Source organism: Bubalus kerabau, chromosome X (genome assembly GCF_029407905.1).
Source record: "Bubalus kerabau isolate K-KA32 ecotype Philippines breed swamp buffalo chromosome X, PCC_UOA_SB_1v2, whole genome shotgun sequence".
NCBI lineage: Eukaryota > Metazoa > Chordata > Mammalia > Artiodactyla > Bovidae > Bubalus > Bubalus kerabau.
The window spans coordinates 86,184,583-86,208,962 of record NC_073647.1 but is presented as its reverse complement, the minus strand read 5'-3'; the positions used below and the strand labels follow the sequence as shown (position 1 = coordinate 86,208,962).

Genomic DNA, 24,380 nt, shown 5'->3' with positions numbered 1-24,380 from the left:
GAGCAAAAGGGAAACACGGATTATGACGAGCAGCTCGGGCCATCACCCATTCCTCCCTCCCCAATTCGAACCCAGCCGCTGACTGTAGAGCTACTCAAGGCCGGCCTTTACCTCAACCACAACGAAACCGCACACTCTGCTGCCTCGATTTCCCCATTGGAACCATTCCCCAAGACTCCCAGATCTCCTTCCCCTTCTCACCTGAGCGGATTTGTTGCAGGGTCCGGATTGCAAGAATCTAGCGATCAGGTAATACAGCTCTGAGGAAAAGGAGGGGGGGGGGGTGGGAAGAGGTTGAGAGGGAGGCAAAGAGAAATAGAAGCTTTTTCAAAAGAAACTGACAGCCGCCGCGCTAAGCCCCCATCCTCTTAACCCCCGGACACAGCCACCCACCGGCTTCGATCTGGGTAGGTGCCGCCGCCATCCTTTTCCTGGGGGGGTTTGGGGGCTTCGCTCCAGAGGGGCTGGCGGGGGAGAGTGGGGGCGCTGTCTCTATTGTGGTGAAGCCCCCATGCCCAGGAGTCCCGCCGCTTCCGCCGCACTCCGCGTCCCAGTTTCGGTCTTTCTCGGATTCATCGCATCACGTTTCGACCCATAGATATTCTAGCCCAAGAGCTGAGGAGGCGGAGGAGGAAGGAGAGTAAGAGAGAGAAGAGGAGGGAGGAGCCGAAGTGTCGGAGGGGTGGGCGGAGGCAAAGGGGGTGGAGAGAGGGGAGGGTAAAAACTGTAAGAGGTAACTGCAGCGCTCGTTGTTCGCCGCCAGGGGCACTAACGCAGCCGCCAGTCCTCCTCTCTCCTAGACGGCCACGGTTGCCTAGCTACTACTCCCAGAAGGAAGGGGAGGTGCTAACTGATGGCCGACACTCTGGCAGCCGCCGCAGAACTCGGTGGTGACGTTCCCTTCCGCGAGCCGCTGAATCCGTTGCCCTTCCTGTGAGAGCAGTCAGGTCCTTTCCTGTTAAGGACTTTTCCCTCTGGCTGGTGATGAGGGACTTGTGAGGAGCCAACTTGACTCAGCGTCTTTCTTAGATTTCCTCACGGCACCAAAGTGGCTTTATTTTTTTGCCTCTCTTCCACCGAAAGGCGGTTAGCCGCTAAAGGATCTTGTGACTGAGAAAGAAAAGGATCCCCTACTTCGTGGTCACTTGTTTTTCTTTAAAATGATTTTTGTACGGGATGAAAATGCTGTGTAGTTAGCAGTCCAGAGGGCAGGGCTCATACTGTTACAGAGAAAGAGCAGCTATCAAATGTCCCCTGGTTCTGATAAATATTTCAGGAAGAATTAGCTGTCAGACATGAAGCATTTTACTTTTCCACTTCTGAATGGTTCAGTTCAGTTCAGCCGCTCAGTCCTGTCCGACTCTTTGTGACCCCATGAACTGCAGCACGCCAGGCCTCCCTGTCCATCATCAACTCCCGGAGTCCACCCAAACCCATGTCCATTGAGTCAGTGATGCCATCCAACCATCTCATCCTCTGTCGTCCCCTTCTCCTGCCCTCAGTCTTTGCCAGCATCAGGGTCTTTTCCAATGAGTCAGCTCTTCACATCAGGTAGCTAAAGTATTGGAGTCTCAGCTCAGCATCAGTCCTTCCAATGAACACCCAGGACTGATCTCCTTTAGGATGGACTGGTTGGATCTCCTTGCAGTCCAAGGGACTCTCAAGAGTCTTCTCCAACACCACAGTTCAAAAGCATCAATACTTCGGCGCTCAGCTTTCTTTATAGTCCAACTCTCACATCCATACACGACCAATGGAAAAACCATAGCCTTGACTAGATGGACCTTTGTTGGCAATGTAATGTCTCTGCTTTTTAATATGCTGTCTAGGTTGGTCATAACTTTCCTTTCAAGGAGTAAGCATCTTTTAATTTCATGGCTGTAATCACCATCTGCAGTGATTTTGGAGCCCAGAAAAATGAAATCAGCCACTGTTTTCACTGTTTCCCCATCTATTTGCCATGAAGTGAATGTTTAACACATGTCATATCTGTCCCTTTCCTATAGGGTAATTTTCAGTTGTGTTTTCAAATACTGCCAAAATACTTTTATGTTAACCATGGATTTTTATGCATTATTTCATATCTGTATGCAAGGTATTTTACAGGTTTGGGGCAATGTTTGTTATTTAATATAAAACGCCTAACTCTTAGTATAATACTGATTTTCAGTATTTGGTTACTGAACTCTTTAAGTGATGAAAGGATTTGTAGAGTAATTGACACATATAATGAACAGTCTTCTTCCCTATTTTCTCTTTCAGTTCAGTTCAGTTGCTCAGTCTTTTCTAACTCTTCACGACCCCATGGACTGCAGCATGCCTGGTGTCCCTGTCCATCACCAACTCTTGGAGTTTATTCAAATTCATGTCCATTGAGTTGGTGATGCTATCCAATCATCTCATCCTCTGTCGTCCCCTTCTCCTCCTGCCTTTAATCTTTCCCAGCATCAGGGTCTTTTCCAATGAGTCAGTTCTTTGCATCAGGTGGCCAAAGTATTGGAGTTGCAGCTTCAGTATCAGTCCTTCCAATGAATATTCAGGACTGATCTCCTTTATGATAGACTGGTTGGATCTCCTTGCAGTCCAGGAGACTCTCAAGAGTCTCCTCTAACACCACAGTTCAAAAGCATCACTTCTTCAGTGCTCAGCTTTCTATATAGTCCAACTCTCACATCCATACATGACTACTGGAAAATCCATAGCTTTGACTAGACGGACCTTTGTTGGCAAAGTAATTTCTCTGCTTTTTAATATGCTGTCTAGGTTGGTCATAGCTTTTCTTCCAAGGAACAGGCATCTTTTAATTTCATGGCTGCAGTCACCATCTGCAGTGATTTTGGAACCCCAAAAAATAAAGTCTGTCACTGTTTCCATTGTTTCCCCATCTATTTGCCATGAAGTGATGGGAACAGATGCCATGATCTTAGTTTTCTGAATGTTGAGTTTTAAGCCAGCCTTTTCACCCTCCTCTTTCACTTTCATCAAGGCTCTAGTTTTCTCTTATGTAATGTCATGTTCCCACCTCAGATCAGTCACTCAGTCGTGTCCAACTCTTTGTGACCCCATGAATTGCAGCACGCCAGGCCTCCCTGTCCATCAGCAATTCCCAGAGTTCACCTAGACTCACGTCCATCGAGTCAGTGATGCCATCAAGCCATCTCATCCTCCGTTGTCCCCTTGTCCTCCTGCCCCCAATCCCTCCCAGCATCAGAGTATTTTCCAATGAGTCAACTCTTTGCATGAGGTGGCCAAAGTACTGGAGTTTCAGCTTTAGCATCATTCCTTCCAAAGAAATCAAGCCCTGACCAAAAAGTTCTTAATGGAAGCTGAACCTGATGAAACCAAAAATGCTGTTTAAGCTGCATGTACTATTTAAAATGAAATATTCCGATTTGAAGGTTCACCTTTTAAGGTTAGGGCTGGATTCTTAGGAATTTGATTTCCTCCCACAGAGCTCAGCTAGTGACCACAGTGGGCCTAGAATTACATCATACTGACATAAACTTAGCATACCTTGGTTAGCTCTCACTCTAGCCATTATTTTCCCCTCAGAGAGAACCACACAAGATATGTGATATGATAGGTCTGTCTTAGGTCATTATGCTATAGTACTTGATAAGACAAATGCCATTAACTAAAAAAAATAGATATTGAAAATATATATAAGCCCTATATAAGTAATTGCGAGTAGCTCAGCAAAACACCAGACTGAATACATTTTACAGATCAAGTATAATATATATAACAGTTGACATTAAGCCATTACCATGTACAAAGCACTTTACATAATTTATCTCATTTAATCTTTATAATGATACTAGGAGGTAGTTTCTATTGTTGTCTGCATTTTACAAATGATAAAAATACTATATGACTGTACAACTCACTTACATATTCTTTGTGTATAAAATGTAATAATATTTGCCATCCCACTTCAAAGGAACTGCTGTAAAAGTAATGTGAATATATTTGTATCATATTTCAAATTTTATAGGGCATTGTTATTTCCATGATCCTCAGTATCAATCTAGGTACACACAGGAGAGAAAAAGCACACAATAATTTGAATAGAAAAAGTTTAAGGTACAGAATTATTAACAATAACAGAAAATAACAGAAGATTGGAATAATGAGGAATTACCTAATAAGGTGTAATGAGAACTCAAAAAAAAAAAAATAGAAATAGAAGACATAGTATATAATATAATGTGCTCAGTCGTGTCCAGCTCATTGTGACCTAATGGACTGTGGCCTGCCAGGCTCTTCTTTCCATGGAATTTTCCAGGCAAGAATACTAGAGCTGGTTTTGATTTCCTACTCCAAGGGATCTTCCCAACCCAGGGATCAGGCCTGCTGTCTCCTATTGGCAGGCAGATTCTTTACCACTGAGCCACCTGGGAATCCCCGCATCTGTTTTTTAGAATAAGGCTAATGCTTTGAATTATTTTGTTGAAATTAAAATCACCTGTGGGGCTTTCCTGGCTGCTCAGTGGTAAAGAATCCACCTGTCAGTGAAGGAGATGGGTTCGATCCCTGATCCAAGAAGATTTCACACACCTCAGAGCAACTAAACCCATGTGGCACAACTGTTGAGCCTGTGCTCTAGAGCCTGGGAGCCACAAATACTGAAGCCCACATGCCCTAGAGCCTGTGTTTTGCAAGAAGACCCAGCACAGACAAAAATGAATAAATAAATAAAATTATTAAAAAATCACCTGTGGCTAAAATCTTAACCCTGTAGCTAAAGGCTTAACTGGGAGGAGAAGGAAATTTTTATAAATTAAAGCAAATATGGATTTATGTAGAAAGAGTCAGGAATGTTTACCTGATAGGTGTGTTAGTTACAAGGGCTGCCATAACAAATTATTGGGTTGACCAAAAAGTTCCTTTGATTTTTAAGTAAAAATTAAAGACACAGCTTTCATTTTTACCAAGAAATTTATTGAATAGTGTGTCGCCATTTTGTTCCACTACCTTCTGCCATGTTTCAGGTAACTTCATAATCCCATCTTAACAAAACTTTTTATTTTTTGAGCAAATAACTGTTCCAGGTGCCTTTTTACAGTCTTCCAGGGAGTGTTCTTGCCTGGAGAATCCCAGGGACAGGGGAGCCTGGTGGGCTGCCGTCTATGGGGTCGCACAGAGTTGGACACGACTGAAGTGACTTAGCAGCAGCAGCAGCAGCAGGGAATTGAAATTTCTTCCATTAAGATAATTTTGTCAAGACTGTAATTAAATGGATATCTGAAGGTGCAGTGTCTGGTAAATACAGTGGATGAATCAGAACTTCCCAGCCAAACTGTAACAGTTTTTGCCTAGTCATCAATGAAACGTGCAGTCTTGCATTATCCTGATGGAAGATTATGCATTTTCTGCTAATTCCAGATGCTTATCATTAAGTGCTGCTTTCAGTTGGTCTAATTGGGAGCAGTACTTATTGGAATTAATTATTCGGTTTTCTGGAAGGGGTTTATAATAGATGGCTCCCTTTCAGTCCCACCATATGCATAACATCACCTTCTTTGGATGAAGATCAACCTTTGGTGTGGTTGATGGTAGTTCATTTCACTTTCCTCACCATCTCTTCCATTCCATATTGTTGTACAGTATCCAGTTTTCATCACTGGTCACAGTTTGTTTTAAAAACAGAATGTTTTTGCTACGTTTCAGTAGAGAATCATATGTGAAAATAGGCAAGAATGCCCCCCATCTCCCCCCTCCCAACTTAACTTACTGCAACCCAAGCATCAAAGCAATTAACATAACCAAGCTGATGCAAATGATTTTTGACACTTGATTTGGATATTTTGGGTATGTCAGTTATCTCCTGCATTGTATAACATTGATTGCTCTCAATTAATGTCTCAATTTGATCATTATAAACTTCAACTGGTCTACCTGACTATGGAGTGTTTTCCAACCAGAAATCTCTAGCATGAAACTTTGTATACCAATTTTGACACATTTAATTAGTCACAGCACCTTCTCTATACACTGCACAAATCCTTTTTGTGTGTTTCAGTTGCATTTTTTACCTTTCTTGGAATAATAAAGCATAATATGCTGAAAATGTTGCTTTTTGTCTTCCATCTTCAATATTAAAATGGCTACACAAAAATTCACCTATTTTGATTTTTTTTTTAATTCATGCTGATATGACAGCCGTCAAAATACAATCTAACAAAATTGTTCCAAATGAAGTTAAAGACAACTTAAGCACTATGAGAGCCATATTAAGGAAACTACCAAACAAACCTTTTGTGGTATTTAACCCAATACTACAAACTGGGCAGCTTAAAATAACAGAAATTTGTTTTATGAGAGTTTTGGAGGCCAGAAGTCTGAAATTAAACTATCACCAGGCCAGAATTCCTCAAAATTTCTGGTAAAGAACCCTGTTTTCAGCTTTGATGGCTCCTGGCATTCCTGGAAATTATGGTTGCCTAACTCATATATCAGGCTTCCCAGGTGGTGATAGTGTTAAAGAACCTACCTGCCAATGCCAGAGACTTAAGAAAGATGTGGGTTCGATCCCTGTTCCAGGAAGATTCCCTGGAGGAGGGCATGGCAACTCACTCCAGTATTATTGCCTGGAGAATCCCATGGACAGAAGAGCCTAGCAGGCTATCATCCATAGGGTCACAAATAGCTGGACACCACTGAAGTGACTTAGCATGCTTGAACTCAAATTTATGCCTCTGGCTTCACATGGCCTTCTTTCTTGTGTGTCCCTGGGTTAAACCTCCTTCTCTTTGTTCTCTTACAAGAATACCAGTCATTGGGGTTTGACCCCATCCCAAATCCAGATTAATCTTGAGCACCTTAACTTAGCTACATCTGCAAAGACTCTATTTTCAAACAAGGTCATATTCACAGGTACTGGAGGAGAAGGCATAGACATTTTTTTGGATAATGCATAACTAAACCCACAAAATATTTATTTTATTCTGACTCTATAAAAATCACATTTTAAGGGAAGATCAAAGTTGAAAATTTAATAGTTCTCCCCAGGATGGCCAAAAAGAAAAAACAAAAAAAAATAGGAAATTCTGAGATGGAGGGACAGAAGTAGTAAATAAGGAGATTAAGAGACTTTCCTGGCTTTCCAGTGGTTAGGACACCATGCTTTTACTGCTGTGGTCCCAGATTCAATCCCTGGCCAGGGAACTAAGATCCTGCAAGCAACTCAGCACTGCCAAAAAAGTTAAAAAATAAATTAATATAACAAACTTTGTAAATAAATAGTTGCTTTCTTTTCTTGTCTCCATTTCTTAAAATAACAAAATTATATATTTTGATAATTAAAATAACATGCTTTTACATTAAAAACATATCACATGCATTATAATATGTTATTAATAATTTATTTTAACACATGCATAGGTGTAATATAACAAAAATAGAGAAAAAAAGAGGGAAAAGAACTATAGAAGAGTATCATTTGTAGATCTCGAAAGAATGAATTTGGTATAAAATCAAACTGTATTCTATTAAGAGGTACACAGTCAGCCCTAGAAGAACCACTAAGAAAATAACTTTAAAAATAGTGAAAAAAAATTTTTTTTAAAGTTCAAAAAATAAAATTCCACTAAGAAGTATTTGCTTAGTGCAAAAGAAAGGAAAAAAGTAAGAGTAGGACAAAAAAGACATGAGATGTATAGAAAAAATATTAAAATGGCAGACATAAATTTAACTACATCAATAAAAACATTACATGTGGATGGATAAGTTTCACTTTTAGCATGATAGCATGAAGAGCTTTGTAGACCAGCTCCCCAGTTAAACTAGTAAAAATTATAAAATGTAAACAATCATTTAAAATTTATGAAAATGGTCCTAATGGCATAAAACAATTAAAAAAAAACACATGTTGAAGAAATCTACTAAAACTTTAATAACAGTGAAAGTTTATGGTATTTGAACCAAGACCCACTTCCTTCCTCTACCAACTGAAGCTTATCACTGCAGAGTAGAATGGCCAAGAACACAGGGCTCCCTCTCCCCTTGCTTCTCAGTTGAAGGGCTATATTCTCGTGTGGGAAAGGACATAAGTGTTTCTCATACTTCTGCCAGCTACCTATTGCTGAGGCTAACTTCTGAATAACCAAGAGGTGGTAGCCCCCTTCTTTTACCCAACCCCCAGTCATGGGACTACATCTTGGACATGATGGGTAGTATTGCGAATACTGGGGTTTCAATCACCCTTGCACCAGATTGAAGCACAGGAGATATATGCTAAATAGGCAAGGCAAAGAGACCTAGGCCTGTTGCTCCCTTCCTACACAGAGCACTCATCTCCAAAAGCAGAGATGTCAGAGAGAAGTGTGCTATTGTCCTGGCCCTCAGTACCAAAGCTGTAGCTCAGATATTTTGTCCTAGGGAAAAAACTGAGCTAAGAATAGAGAGCTCTTAATCTTCACCCAGAAGAACTGATTTCATTTGCAACAGAATAAAGAAATTCAAACCTAAAAGCACTCTAAAAAACAGTGAAGATAGTGGTAAAAGAGGATTTTAAGAAAATTGGTATATTCTTTGGAATTATGGGCTAAACCATAGGCTGGTTAGCTTGCAGAAAAGAAACATAGGAAAAAGACAACTGAAAAAAGCCCTCTTGGGAATTCCCTGGTGGTCCAGTGGCTAGAATTCTGCACTTTCACTGCAGAAGTCCCAGGTTAGATCCCTAGTTGGGGAACTGAGATCCCAGAAGCTGTGTGGTGAGACAAAAAAAAAAAAAAAAAAAAAAAAAAAACTCTCTCCAGAAGTCAGAGCAAATCTCAAACACCAGCTTAGGGAAATCCCTCTTCAAAGGAGCCCAAATTTGACTGGATCAGACTGTGAAGCAATAATACCCAAGGGTATTGTTGAAAACAGTAGAGCAAACAGCAGGCAAATAATGAAATTTAAGAGCTGGAAGTGGTCAGAGAAAGAGACAAAGAGGACCCTGCCAAAATTAGTGTCATCCCAGGGTGATTGTATGCATACTCAAAGCTACACCCTCTGAGGGTCAACATCAAGGTCTTCACATAGTGAAGTAAACAAGCACATAACAAAGACATGGAGGTGGAGGGAAAAAACAGTACCCAGAGTTGCTGCAATATGTCTAAAATGTCCAGTTTCCATTAAAAAAAAAAAGATATGCCAAAAAATAGGAAAGTATGAACCATACACCAGAGTAAAAAGGGGGGGGGCAACAAAAACTTCCTGTGAAAATGATCAGATTATATTAGATTTAATAGTCAAAGCCTTCAAAGTAACCATTATAAATATGCTCAAAAAACTAAAGGAAGCCATGATTAAAGAAGGAAAGTATGGCATCAATGTCATATCAAATAAAGAGTATAAAGATAACTTATATTTTTAAAAAATGGAGATTTGGGGTTTCAACAGAACAATAACTAAAATGTAAAACTCACTAGAGGGAATAAGAGTACATTTGAACTAGCAGAATAAAAGAATAGCAAAATAAAAATAAACCAGTAGTACTACATCAGACTAAAAAGGTTCTTCACAGCAAAGGAAGCAACAAATTAAAAAGGCAACCTACTAAATGGGAGAAAATATTTGCAAGTTATATATCTCATAATAGGTTAATATCCAAGTACATGAAGAACTCACACAATTCATTAACAAAAAACAAACAATTTGACTTAAAAATGGCAGAGAGGGAATTCCCTAGAGATCCAGTGGTTAAGACTCAGTGGTTTCAATCCCTGGTCAGGGAACTAAGATCCCCCAAGCCACAGGATGCCAGGGGGAAAAAAGGGGAGGGCGAGAATCTGAATACACATTATGCCAAAGAAGACATAATAGTTACATGAATGGATGCTCAACACTACTAATCATCAGGGAAATGCAAATCAAAACCACAAGGAGAAAAAAAGAAACACACAATGAGATATCACTTCACACCTGTTAGAATGGCTATCATCAAAAAGAAAAGAAATGACAAGTGTTAGCTAGGATGTGGAGAAAAGGGAACCCCTGTGCACTGCTGTGGAGAATGTAAATTGGTGCAAACACTTTGGAAAATGGTATAGGGTTTCCTTTTAAAAGCTAAACACAGAGCTAGCATATGATCCAGAAATTCTGCTTCTGGGTATTTACCTGAAGAAAATGAAACCACTGTTTCAAAAAGTATATGCACTCCCAAGTTCATTGCTGGACTTCCCTTGTGGCTTAGCTGGTAAAGAATATGCCTGCAATGCTGGAGACCCCGTTTTGATCCCTAGGTTGGGAAGATCCCCTGGAGAAGGGAAAGGCTACCCACTCCAGTATTCTGACCTGGAGAATTCCAGGCCAATACAGGGGACATGGATTTGATTCCTGGTCTGGGAAAATTCCACATGCCTTGGAGTAACTAAGCCCTGTGGGCCACAAGTACAGAGCCTGTGTGCCTAGACCCAGAGCTGGGCAACAAGAGAAGCCACCACAATTGCACAACACGACTAGAGGATAGCCCCCACTCACCACAACCAGAGAATGCCCTCATGCAGCACTAAAGACCCAGTGCAGCCAAATATAAATAAATAAATAATTTTTTAAAGAACGAGTACTAACATATGTGGCTTGGGAGTATTAGAAGGAAAGAAGAGTGAGAAAAGAGAGAATAAAAAAAAATTAGAAAAAATGATGACTGTTTATTGAAAAACAGTACTCAAAACATGCAGGAAGCTTGGTGAACTGCAATTAGGAAAAATGCAAAGAGATCCACAAATAGTCACATTATAGTAAAAATTCTGAAAAATAAAGACAAAGAGGAAGCCTGGAAATCAGCAAAAGAAAAATTATTTATGTCTTACAAAGGATGATTAAAAGCTGATTTCTCATCAGAAACAATGGAGGACAGAAGGCAGTGGACAACATATTTAATGTGCTCAAAGAGGAAAAAAAAAAATTAAAGGTGAATACTGTATCTATGAGAACTATCTTTTAAAATGAAGGTGAAATAAAGAAATTACCAGATAGAAAGTGAGACAATTTGTTGCTAGCAGACCCATTTTACAAAAGCTATAAAGGTGTCCAGAAGCATTTAACAGGAGGTTTCCTGTGTGCTGTTTTGGATCTTTCAGGAATCCTCTGTTCCTTATTAATTCCTGAAGGAGAGGGAAAGCCTCTCTTGGGGCTGAGGGATCCAGGCATTTCCTTCGTTAGTTTTTCAATATGGTGATAAGTACCCTCTTCCTTCTTGTGAACCATATGGTAAAAGTGATTGCTTACAACTCTCTCTCTCTTTAATATGAATCGCCTATGTTTTGTAAGTCTGGAATTTTAATCTTTATCTGAAAATAACTACCTTGTAAGACAGTATATATGCCCATACCATGTTGATTAAAACACCTCTGCTCCATCAGAGCTTTGGTCCCCGTGTCTTGCTTTCTTTCACTCTCTCTTTCTCTCTCTCTCATTTTCAGGCTAATTCTCTGGAGCGCAGAGGCCCTCTGGGTTCACTTTCCTGCCTGGGCTTCTAAGACCCTCTTGAGAAGGCACTCTGCACCTTCACCTGCCTCGAGAGGGTGCCTGAGGACTTCGTGAACAGAGCAAGCCCCATGTCAGGGACTTTATTGGTTTTCTGCATAAACCAAGGAATATCAGCCTCTTTCTCTCTCCTTTACTTTCTTATCATCGACTCTGGACCACCAGGTTCAGTCCATTAAAGGACCTCAACACAATGGAAGTTATCTTGTCTGAAAGCAACTGAATCCAGATAAAAAAAAAATTTCAAATCCACACAGAAAACAAAACTCAATGGCAAAGATAACTGGATGAATTACAAAAGACAGTAAAAATATATTTCTCCTATATTGTTGAATTATTTTATGATTGTATAAAATAAAATGTTTAACATATCACATATAGAAGTGTAATATATTTGCAGATAACAGCAAACAGAAGGTGAGGAACAAAGCTGCATTGAGTTAAGAATGTAATACCATAGTAAGTCAGATCTGTAGGAATAAATGCAGAGTGCAAGAAATAACAAATAATCACATTAATATAACAAAAGCTATAAATATATACTAGCTCTTCTTCTCTTCACTTCTTCAAAAGATTAAATTACATAAGGTAATGGTTATAATAATATATTGTGTGGATTGAAAAATTTATAAATGTAATATGTTTAACAAAGGAGGAATGGAGTAGAGTCATATAGGAATAACATTTCTATATCTCCACAAAATTAAGTTAGTATAAATCTTAAGATGATTCTGATGATTTATAATGTACATAGTAAGCTTCAGAACCACTATGGAAATAATTCCCCAAAATGTAGTGAAAATATTATTAAATAAATTTGAATGCTGTATCATAAAATATTCACTTTAATGCAAAAGAAAGAAACAAATAAGAGGTAGAGGGACAAAAATGAACAAAAAGTAAAATGATACAACTGTTGGTAGGAATGTAAATCAATGCAGTCAGCAGGGAAAACAGTATAAGTTTCCTCAGGAAATTAAAAAAAGAACTAACATATGATCCAGCAATCCCACATCTGTGTATATAACTAAAGGAAATTAAATCACTTGTGCAGATATCTGCACTTTCATGTTCATAACATTATCCTCAATAGCCAAGACAGGGAAACATCCTAAGTGTCAATCAACAAAGGATAGAGAACATCTGGTATAGGGACTTACCTGGCTGTCCAGTAGGAAGGTGTCCCAAGCTTCCAATGCAGGGGGTTCAGGTTCGATCCCTGGTTGGAAAACTAGGATCCTATATGGCACACTGCTGCTGCTGCTGCTGCTAAGTCTGCTGCTAAGTTGCTTCAGTCGTGTCCGACTCTGTGCGACCCCATAGACGGCAGCCCACCAGGCTCCACTGTCCCTGGGATTCTCCAGGCAAGAACACTCGAGTGGGTTGCCATTTCTTTCTTCAATGCAGGAAAGTGAAAAGTGAAAGGGAAGTGGCTCAGTTGTGTCCAACTCTTCGCAACCCCATGGACTGCAGCCCACCAGGCTCCTCCATCCGTGGGATTTTCCAGGCAAGAGTGTGGAGTGAGGTGCCATTGCCTTCTCCAATGCCACACAGTTTAGACAAAAACATGAAAAAAAACCTGATATATACATATATATATAACATTATTCATCCATAAAAAAACATTATTTATCCATAAAAAAAGGAAATTCTACCATTTGCAACAATGTGAATAAAATTTGAGGGCCTTTTGCTAAGTGAAAGAAGTCAGACAGAGAAAGTCAAATACTGTATAATCTCGTATATTTTTTGATTCACATTTATATGTGAACCTAAAAAGGCTAAATATAAAAATAAGAGTGGAATGATGGCTGCCAGAAGCAAGGGAGTAGGAATACAGGGAGATGTTGGTCAAAGGATACAAACTTCTAGTTATAAGATAAAGAAGTTCTGGGAATCTAATTGTTGTGTTAAGTTATTTTTAAGTAGAGCCTCAGTGTCAGGTGGTGAGCCTCAGCTCAAGAAAAGACCACAAGAGGATTAAAATAGAAAAGTTTTGAGGGCTTCCCTGGTGGACCGTGAAGAAAGCTGAGCGCCGAAAAATCGATGCTTCTGAACTGTGGTGTTGGAGAAGACTCTTGAGAGTTCCCATGGACTGCAAGGAGATCCAACCAGTCCATTCTAAAGGAGATCAGTCCTGGGTGTTCTTTGGGAGGAATTATGCTAAAGCTGAAACTCCAGTACGCTGGCCACCTCATGCGAAGAGCTGACTCATTGGAAAAGACTCTGATCCTGGGAGGGATTGGGGGCAGGAGAAAAAGGGGACGACAGAGGATGAGATGGCTGGATGGCATCACTGACTCAATGGACGTGAATCTGAGTGAACTCCTGGAGTTCGTGATGGACAGGGAGGCCTGGCCTGCTGTGATTCATGCGGTCGCAAAGAGTCGGACACGACTGAGCGACTGAACTGAACTGAACTGAACTTGCAGTCTATTGCTTAAGATTCTGCCCTTCCACTGCAGGGGGCACAGGTTAAATTCCTGATTGTAAACTAAGATCCCACAAGCTTTGCAATGCAAGACCATCAAATAAAAACAAAAACAAAACTAGTGAAGTTTATTCCTTACAGGCCCTGGAGGAGGTACACAGCATGCCTCAAGGGACCATGTGTAGCACGACCTAAGATCCATGCCTTTATTAGAGTCCGAGGGTGCAGCGCTTTGAGATTTCCAGGCTAAAGCCAGACTGATCAATTCAAACCAAATAGAGAAGGTGCTTGGTCTGTTTTACAAAGGTTTTATCTAAGGACTGCACAAGGGGAAGGCCCTGTGAGGTGGTGGGGACTGTTTATCACAAGTGCCTTTTGGGCAGTCATGCCAGGAACTTGTGGTTGCTTGTGACTCTGCAAGTTGTTTCTAGGGCAGGTGCTCCCAGGAAGACCGAGACCTAGTGTCAGTTCAGGGACCCTGGACCCCACTTGGCTACACAAAATGGATACCAAAGAAGCTATGTTGTAGAGTACTTTAACTAAATCCTCAACACTAATGTACAACATGGTGATTATAGTTAACAATACAGTATTGTATGCTTGAAAGTTACCAAGAAAATAAATCTGAAACGTTCTTACCATAAAAACAAAAATTGTAATTATGTAAAGGATGTGTTAACTAATCTTATATGATAATCACTTCACAATACATATTTGTATCAAGTCATCACATTATACATCTTAAACTTACACAATGTTATATGCCAATAAAGCTGGGGAAAAACAAAAATGATATGTAAATCCAAATATATCAATAAAGCCATTAAATATGAAGGATTAAACAATCCACTTTGTCATACTGGATTTAAAAAAAAAACATTATCCAACTATATGCAGTCTGTAGGTAAAACACTTTTGATTCAAAGATACAAACAGATTAAAATGAAATGGATCAGAAAAAATATATCATGCAAACAGCAGTCACAAGAAAGTTGGAGTCTATACTAATATCAGAAGACATAAAATTAAAAATAAAAAATGTTACTAGCGATAAAGAGGGACATTTTATGATAGAAGTTTCAATACATCAGAAAGAAGTATATTCTAGGCCATAAAACTGACCTTAATGGACATTGAGTTTAAGCAAACTCTGGGAGATAGTGAAGGACAAGGGAGCCTGGTGCACTGCAATCCATGGGGTCACAAAGAATCAGACATGACTGAGCGACTGAACAACAATAATTTGTAAAAGATAGAAATGCAAGCAGTCCTCAACTTAGGTTGGTACTTATGATTTTTTCAAATTTTCAATGGTGTGTAAGAAGAAATTATACTTTGAATTCTGAATTTTGATCTTTTCCTGGGCAAGCAGTATATAATACAATACTCTGTCATGATGATGGGCAGCAGCAGTGAGCTGCAGCTCCGAGTCAGGCATGCAATCACCAGGGTAAACAGCTGATACATAAGGTTTTGTACCCACACAATCATCTGTTTTTCAATTCCAGTACAGTATTCAAGAAAATACATGAGATATTCAACACTTAATTATAAATAAGCTTTGCGTTAAATAATTGTGCGCAAGGCTGAGCGCCGAAGAATTGATGCTTTTGAACTGTGGTGTTGGAGAAGACTCTTGAGAGTCCCTTGGACTGCAAGGAGATCCAACCAGTCCATTCCGAAGGAGATCAGCCCTGGGATTTCTTTGGAAGGAATGATGCTAAAGCTGAAGCTCCAGTACTTTGGCCACCTCATACGAAGAGTTGACTCATTGGAAAAGACTCTGATGCTGGGAGGGATTGGGGGCAGGAGGAGAATGGGACAACAGAGGATGAGATTGCTGGATGGCATCGCTGACTCGATGGACGTGAGTCTCAGTGAACTCCGGGAGTTGGTGATGGACAGGGAGGCCTGGTGTACTGCAGTTCATGGGGTCGCAAAGAGTCAGACACGACTGAGCGACTGATCTGATCTGATAGGATAATGCAAGTGCTCTGAGCATGTTTAAGGTAAGCTAAGCTAAGATATGATGCTCAGTAGTTTAGATGTTTTAAATACATTTTTGACTTACAATATTTTCAACTCATGATGGGTTTATTAGGATGCCAACATCTGCTGGATCATGGAAAAAGCAAGAGAGTTCCAGAAAAACATCTATTTCTGCTTTATTGACTATGCCAAAGCCTTTGACTGTGTGGATCACAATAAACTGTGGAAAATTCTGAAAGAGATGGGAATACCAGACCACCTGATCTGCCTCCTGAGAAATTTGTATGCAGGTCAGGAAGCAACAGTTAGAACTGGACATGGAACAACAGACTGGTTCCAAATAGGAAAAGGAGTACGTCAAGGCTATATATTGTCCCCCTGCTTATTTAACTTGTATGCAGAGTACATCATGAGAAATGCTGGACTGGAAGAAACACAAGCTGCAATCAAGATTGCTGAGAGAAATATCAATAACCTCAGATATGCAGATGACACCACCCTTATGGCAGAAAGTGAAGAGGAACTCAAAAGCCTCTTGATGAAAGTGAAAGAGGAGAGTGAAAAAGTTGGCTTAAAGCTCAACATTCAGAAAACGAAGATCATGGCATCCGGTCCCATCACTTCATGGGAAATAGATGGGGAAACAGTGGAAACAGTGTCAGACTTTATTTTTCTGGGCTCCAAAATCACTGCAGATGGTGACTGCAGCCATGAAATTAAAAGACACTTACTCCTTGGAAGGAAAGTTATGACCAACCTAGATAGCATATTCAAAAGCAGAGACATTACTTTTCCAACAAAGGTTCGTCTAGTCAAGGCTATGGTTTTTCCTGTGGTCATGCATGCATGTGAGAGTTGGACTGTGAGGAAGGCTGAGTATCGAAGAATTGATGCTTTTGAACTGTGGTGTTGGAGAAGACTCTTGAGAGTCCCTTGGACTGCAAGGAGATCCCACCAGTCCATTCTGAAGGAGATCAGCCCTGGGATTTCTTTGGAAGGACTGATGCTAAAGCTGAAACTCCAGTACTTTGGCCACCTTATGCGAAGAGTTGACTCATTGGAAAAGACTCTAATGCTGGGAGGGATTGGGCGAAAGAGGAGAAGGGGACGACAGAGGATGAGATGGCTGGATGGCATCACTGACTCGATGGATGTGAGTCTGAGTGAACTCTGGGAGTTGGTGATGGACAGGGAGGCCTGGCGTGCTGCAATTCATGGGGTCGCAAAGAGTCGAACACGACTGAGTGACTGATCTGATCTGATCTGATCTGAACTCCACCATAAGTCAAGGAAGGCCTGTAACACAAATTATGTTCTCTGACCACAATCGAATGAAATTAGAAGTCAGTAACAAACAACATTGTAAAGTAATTATCCTCCAATTAAAATAGTTTAAACTAAAAAATTTTGGCTTAAAAATATGTGGAAATTAAACAGCACACCTATATTACCAAGGAAGAAAAAACCAAAAGGAAACTTTATATTCTATTTTATCTATTCATTTATTTGATGAAATCACTGAAATTGTATTTCTTCCAAACAATATTTATCTGATGATTGTTGCATTTAAATAAATTGGATTTCTTTTAAAAAGAAATTGAAATGTGAGCTACATTTCTCTTTTATTATGAACCAGATTTTAGGGACAGTCCTTGTCCATGTTTCAAGAGGTAATATACGTGAAATGTCAGATATTCTGATCTTTTGAGGAAACAAGTCTTTGAGGAGATCAGTACCTAATTATAAAACACGATGTTTATAGCATGACTTCAGTTCAGTTCAGTTCAGTTCAGTCGCTCAGTCAATTCTGATTCTTTGTGATCCCATGGACTGCAGCATGCCAGGCTTCCCTGTCCATCACCAACTCCCGGAGCTGGCTCAAACTCATGTCCATTGAGTCAGTGATGCCATCCAACCATCTCATCCTCTGTCGTCCCCTTCTCCTGCCTTCAATCTTTCCCAGCATCAGGGTCTTTTCCGATGAGTCAGTTATTCACATCAGGTGGCCAAAGTATTGGAGTTGCAGCTTCAGCATCAGTCCTTCCAATGAATATTCAAGAATGATTTCCTTTAGGATGGACTGGTTGAATCTCCTTGCAGTCCAAGGGACTCTCAAAAGTTTTCTCCAACAACTCAGTTCAAAAGCATCAATTCTTCAGCTCTCAGCTTCCTTTATATCTAACTCTCACATCCATACATAACTACTGGAAAAACCATAGCTTTGATTAGACAGACCTTTGTTGGCAAAGTAATGTCTCTGCTTTTGAATATACTGTTTAGGTTGATGATAGGTTGATGATAGCTTTTCTTCCAAGGAGCAAGCCCATGAACAGTATGAGAACCCCATGAACAGTACGATTTCAAAGAACATCAACACCTTCAGTAGAAACTTTAAATTTTCTTGCATGCAGTTATAAACTCAGTAAATGATTGCTAACTAGATGAACAAGAAGATAAAATATTAATTCTTCTCATCGACTTCAGTAGTAGTCTTTGTACAAAATTTCTCAAAAGTTTATTCAAATTCTTTTTGTAGACATCTGAGGATATCTGTGAAATACAGAAATATACTTTAAATCATTGATTGACTTTACAATTGTATTACTCTGCTTTCACAGTGTCCTCTCTATGGCATTATTTTCAAATGAAAATAGTGTTACCCTCATTGTTCACTTTCCTCTTCCCATTGTAGACTTCCTTGTAGCTCAAATGGTAAAGAATCTGCCTATGATGCAGGAGACCAGGGTTTGATCCCTGGGTCAGGAAGATCCTCTGAAGAAGGGAATGTCAATCCACTCCAGTATTCTTGCCCAGAGAATCCCATGGACAGAGAAGTCTGGCAGGCTACAGTCCATGGTATTGCAGAGTCAGACATGACTGAGCGACTAACACACACAGACACACACACACACACACACACACTTCACTAGACTTGGTTCTGAATTACTTTTGAAATATCTCCAAAACTGGTTTCACCCTCAAAAGATAATGTTGTTATTGTTCAGTCGCTAAGTCATGTCCAGCTCTTTGCAACTCCATGAACTGTATGCAGCATTCCAGGCTGCCCTGTCCTTCACTATCTCCAGGAGTTTGCTCAAACTCATGTCCATTGAGTCAGTGTTGCCATCTAATTTTCTCATCCTCTGTCACTCTCTTCTCCTTTTGCCTTCAATCATTCCCAGCATCAGGGTCTTTTCCAATGAGTTGGCTCTACACATCAGAGGGCCAAAGTATTAGAGTTTCAGCTTCACAATCAGTCCTTCCAATGAATATTCAGGGTTGATTTCCTCTAGTATTGACTGGTTTGATCTCCTTGGAGTCCAAGGGACTCTCAAGAATCTTCTCCAGCACCACAATTTGAAAGCATCAATTCTTTGGCACTCAGCCTTCTTTATGGTCCAACTCTCACATCCATACATGACTACTGGAAAAACCATAGATTTGACTATATGGGCCTTTGTTGGCAAAGTAATGTTTCTGCTTTTCAATAAGTTGTCTCTGTGCATGCTAAGTTGCTTCAGTCATGCCTGACTCTTTGCGACCCTATGCCCATCAGGCTCCCTCTGTCCATGAGATCCTCCAGGCAGCAATACTGGAGTGGGTTGCCATGTCTTTCTCTAGGGGATATTCTTGACCCAGGGATGAAAACTGTGTGTCATGTCTCCTGAACTGACAAGTGAATTCGTTACCATTAAAACCTCCTGGGAAGCCTCTCCCTTTTCTAAGTCCAGCCTTTACATCTGGAAGTTCTCATTTCACAAGCTGTTGAAGTCTAGTTTGAAGGATTCTGAGCATAACCTTGCTAGCATGTGAAATGCGCACAACTGTATGGCAGTTTGAACATTCTTTGGCATTGCCTTTCTTTGGGTTTAGAATGAAACTGACCTTGTTCAGTCCTGTGGCTGCTGCCGAGTTTCCCGATTTGCTGACATATTGAGTGCAGCCCTCTAACAGCATCATCATTTAGGATTAAAATAGCTCAGCTGGAATTCAATTACCTCCACTAGCTTTGTTCATAGTAGTGCTTCCTAAGGCCCACTTGACTTTACACTCCAGGATGTCTGGCTCTAGGAGAGTGACCACACCATCATAATTATCCAGGTCATTAAGAGGTTTTTTTTTTTTTTTTTTTTTTTGTATAGAGATCTCTTCAAAAAATTGGAGATACCAAGGGAAAATTTCACACAAGGATAAGAACAATAAAGGACAGAATTGGCAAACACCTAGCAGAAGGAAAAGAGATTAAGAAGTGGTGACCAGAATACACAGAACTATACTATAGATAATGTATCATCTGTCACTGAGACTGTCCAAAACTATTTAACTTAAGTTTGAAAAGCATTGTAAAAACTTTAGAATGTGTCCTAGTGGCGGTTTTACCATGCTAAGTGCATAGCCATAGTCCTGTTGCTTCTTCAATTGCATTAAAAATATTTTAGATTAACTCAATGAAGCAAAACCTTATGAAATGTATCTAAAGCAGTGCTTAGAGGGAAATTTAAAGTAGTAAATGCCTATATTAAAAAAGAAGAAAACTCCAAAATCAGTAATCTAACCTTATACCACAATACACTGGAAAAAGAAAAGCAAATGAAATGCAAAACACACAAAAGGAAAGAAATGATAAAAATTAAAGAAAAATTAATGAATGGGAAAATGGTAGATAAAAACCAATGAAAGAAAAACTTGATAATGTGAAAAACCAACAAAACTGAGAAAATTAGATAGGCTGACCAAGAAAAAAATGAAAGAGGAATCACACTACCAAATTCAAGAATGAAAGATGAGGCATTATTGCCAAACTCACAGAAACAAAAAATAATCAAAAAACTTCCAAAAAATAAAGCCCAGACCCAGTTAACTTTACTCTTGAATTCTAACAAACATTTAAATTATTAATGGCAATTCTTCACAAATTCCTCAAAAAATAGAAGAGGAAACAATACTTTATAAATCATTTTATGAGGTATTACCCTGACATCAAAAGCAACAAAATACATCACAAGAAAACTATAGACAGTATCTCCTATGAATATTGTGATAGTTAATTTAATGTGTCAACTTGACCAGAAATAGGTGACCAGATTAAACAATACCGGGTTTGTTTTTGAGGCTGTTTCTGGATGAGATTAACCTGTGAATTGGTAGACTCAGTAAAGTGGACTGCCCCTCCTAATGTGGGTAGGCATCATCCTATCCATTCACAGCTTTAAAAGGACCAAAGACAGGGAATGGATAAAATTGACCCCTCTTTTCCCATTTCACTCTTCAAGCTGGAATATCTCATCTCATCTTCTCCTGCCCTCCGAATAAGTATGACAACACTGTCTCCATTCATTCTCAGGGCTTCAGACTTAAGAGTGAATTATACCACAGTCTCTAAACTGGAGACAACTGGGACTTCTCAAGACTTTGTAAACATGTAAGTCATTTTATGGATCTGTTTTCTGAAGTTGTTATGGGGTTTGTTGTTCAGTCACTAAGTTGTGTCTGATTCTTTGCCACGCCATGGACTGCAGCATGCCAGGCTTACCTGTCCTTCACCATCTCCTGGAGTTTGTTCAAACTCATGTCCATCAAGTCAGTGATGCCATTCAACCATCTCACCCTGTCGTCACCTTCTCCTTCCTTCAATCTTTCCCTACATCAGGGTCATTTCCAACCAGTTGGCTCTTCCCACTTAAATGGAGCAGGATCATATGGTCCTTGTCTATACCCCCCATCCGCCACAGCACGTCCTCTACCTGGCTTTTGTCTATGGAAAAGAATAAGTTTAATCAAAGAAGTGTGAAATGCTGAAACAAAGGAAGACAGCCAAAGGAGACTAAATAATAATAATGTAGTCATTAAGCATAGTCAAGGACCTTTTGTTCTTTAAGGTCTGTAGACAATATTCTGAGTCATATCCTGTGAGCTGTCTTACAGATACTAAAACCCCAGGTGGATAGCCATGACTGTGCAGTTTCTGCATGTAGCTCCCCTCTCCACTCTAAAAAAGCTCTCACCCCCTGCTTGTCAGGAAGGGGGAGTCAGCCTTTGGACATATGTCTGCCACCCTCCCCACCCCCCACCCCCCAGTTGCCAGCATCTGAGATAAAACAAACTTTCTTTTCAACAACCTGCCCTGTTTATTGGCTTTTGAGCAGTGAGAAGCCAGACCCCACACATATATGCTCCTTCAGTAACACCATAGGTGGCCAAAGTATTGGAGTTTCAGCATCAGTCCTTCCAATGAATATTCAGGGTTGATTTCCTTTAGGATTGACTGGTTTGATTTCCTTGCTGTTCAAGGGACTCTCAAGAGTCTTTTCCAGTGCCGCAGTTTGCAAGCATCAGTTCCTCCATGCTTGGCCTACTTTATGGTCCAACTCTGACATCCATACATGACTACTGGAAAAACCATAGCTTTGACTAGACAAAACTTTGTTAGAAAAATAATGCATCTGCTTTTTAATATGCTGTCTAGGTTTGTCATAGATTTTCTTCCAAGGAGCAAGTGTCTTTTAATTTCATGGCTGAAGTCACCACCTGCAGTGATTTTGGAGCCGAAGAAAGTAAAGTCTGTCACTCTTTCCATTATTTCCCCCTTTGATTGCCATGAAGTGATAGGACCAGATGCCATGATCTTAATTTTCTGAATGTTGAGTTTCAAGCCAGCTTTTTCACTTTCCTCTTTCACCTTCATCAAGAGGTTCTTTAGCCCCTCTTCCCTTTCTGCAATTAGTGTGGTATCATCTGAATATCTGAGGTTGTTGATATTGTTCTGGCAAACTTGATTTCAGCTTGTCACTCATGAAACCTGGTATTTTGCATGATATATTCTGCATATAAGTTAAATAAATAGGGTAACAGTGTACAGGCTTGACATACTCCTTACCCAGTTTTGAACCAGTCTGTTGTTCCATGTCTGGTTCTAACTGTTGCTTCTTGACCTGCATACAGGTTTCACAGGAGGCAGGTAAGGTGGTCTGATATTCCTCTTTCTTTAAGAATTTTCCAGATTGTTGTGATACACACAAAGATTTTTGCATAATCAGTGAAGCAGAAGTAGATGCTTTTCTAGAATTCTCTCACTTTTTTTTTTTTTTGCAATCCAACAGATGTTGGCAATTTGATCTCTTGTTCCTCTGCTTTTTATAAATTCAGCTTGTACATTTGAAGTTCTCAGTTCACATAACTGTTGAAGCCTAGCCTGAAGAATTCTGAGTATAACTTTGCTAGCATATGAAATGAGTGCAATTGTGCAGTAGTTTGAACATTTTTGGCATTGCCCTTCTTTGGGATTGAGGTGAAAATTGACTTTTTTGGGTCCTGTGGTCATTGCTCAGTTTTCCACATTACTGGCATATTGAGTGCAGTACTTTAACAGCATCAACTTTTAGAATTTGAAATAGCTCAGCTGGAATTACACCATCTTTACTAGCTTTGTTCTTAGTGATGCTTCCTAAGGCTCACTTGACTTCACTCTCTGGGATGTCTGGCTCTTGGTTGTTGACCACATCACCATGGTTATCCGGGTCATTTAGACTTTTTTTTTTTTTTTTTTGGTACAGTACTTCTGTGTATTCTTGTCACCTCTTCTTAATCTCCTCTGCTTCTGCTATGTCCATACCATTTCTGTTCTTTACTGGGCACATCTTTGCATGACATATTCCCTTGGTATCTCTAATTTTCTTGAAGATCTGATCTTTCCCATTCTACTGTTTTCCTTTCTTTCTTTGCATTGTTCACTTAAGAAGCCTTTCTTTTTTTTAATTTAAATCTATTTATTTTAATTAGAGGCTAAGTACTTTACAATATTATATTGGTTTTGCCATACATCAACATGAATCCGCCACGGGTGTACACGTGTTCCCAATTCTGAACCCCCCTCCCACTTCCCTCCCCATACCATCTCTCTGGGTCATCCCAGTGCTCCAGCCCCAAGCTTCTTTCTTATCTCTCCTTGCTATTCTTTGGAACTCTACATTCAAATGGGTATATCTTTCCTCTTCTCCTTTGCTTTTGCTTCCCTTCTTTCTCAGCTTTAAGGCCTCCTCACGACTGAGGCAACTTAGCAGCAGCAGCAGCAGACAACTGTTTGCCTTCTTGCATTTCTTTTTCTTGTGGATGATTTTTGTCACTACCTCCTATACAATGTTACATACCTCTTTGGTTCTAGGGTTTAAGCTTTCAAATCTCTAATCAATTACATTGAAAGATGACACTGAGCAAGAGCTAGGTAACTGGTATATGATACTTTCCAGTATTTTTGGAAAACTAGAGTATAATGATGTTGGTTTATTGCTCTTAATGTCAGTAATGGTGAAAGAAAAGGATGAGATTCAAATTCACACATTCAAGGGACACATTGGCAGGGTCACCATGATCCAAGCAACTGCCCAAACTCTACACTCAATCTCCACTGGGACAGTACTGCCAGAGGCTAGGAAAAAAAACCCAAGATCACCATATTTCCTGCTGCCCTAGCCTCCAGCTCCCCCGA

At 40.0% G+C, this 24,380-nt stretch overlaps 1 protein-coding gene and 1 long non-coding RNA gene across 12 annotated transcripts in view; one reads left to right on the top strand and one right to left on the bottom strand.

Annotated features, from left to right (window-relative positions):
• The window catches only part of BRWD3 (bromodomain and WD repeat domain containing 3), a 163,605-nt gene extending 162,007 nt beyond the window's left edge, over positions 1-1,598 (bottom strand). For 2 of the 11 annotated variants that reach the window (XM_055564901.1, XM_055564902.1), the window contains exons 1-2: positions 394-718; positions 202-260 (exon numbers count right to left, since the gene is read on the bottom strand). In XM_055564901.1, coding sequence (XP_055420876.1) covers positions 202-260; positions 394-424 — 90 coding nt within the window. In that variant the 5' untranslated portion in view covers positions 425-718. Of the gene's footprint in view, positions 1-201; positions 261-393 lie in introns of all 11 variants that reach the window. The other 9 variants (XM_055564908.1, XM_055564909.1, XM_055564911.1 and 6 more) reach the window with 9 other exon arrangements.
• On the top strand, positions 20-12,346 carry LOC129639717 (uncharacterized). Its single transcript, XR_008708566.1, has 2 exons — positions 20-249; positions 11,412-12,346. It is a non-coding gene; the product is annotated as an uncharacterized LOC129639717 (long non-coding RNA).
• Positions 12,347-24,380: the final 12,034 nt, after the last annotated feature.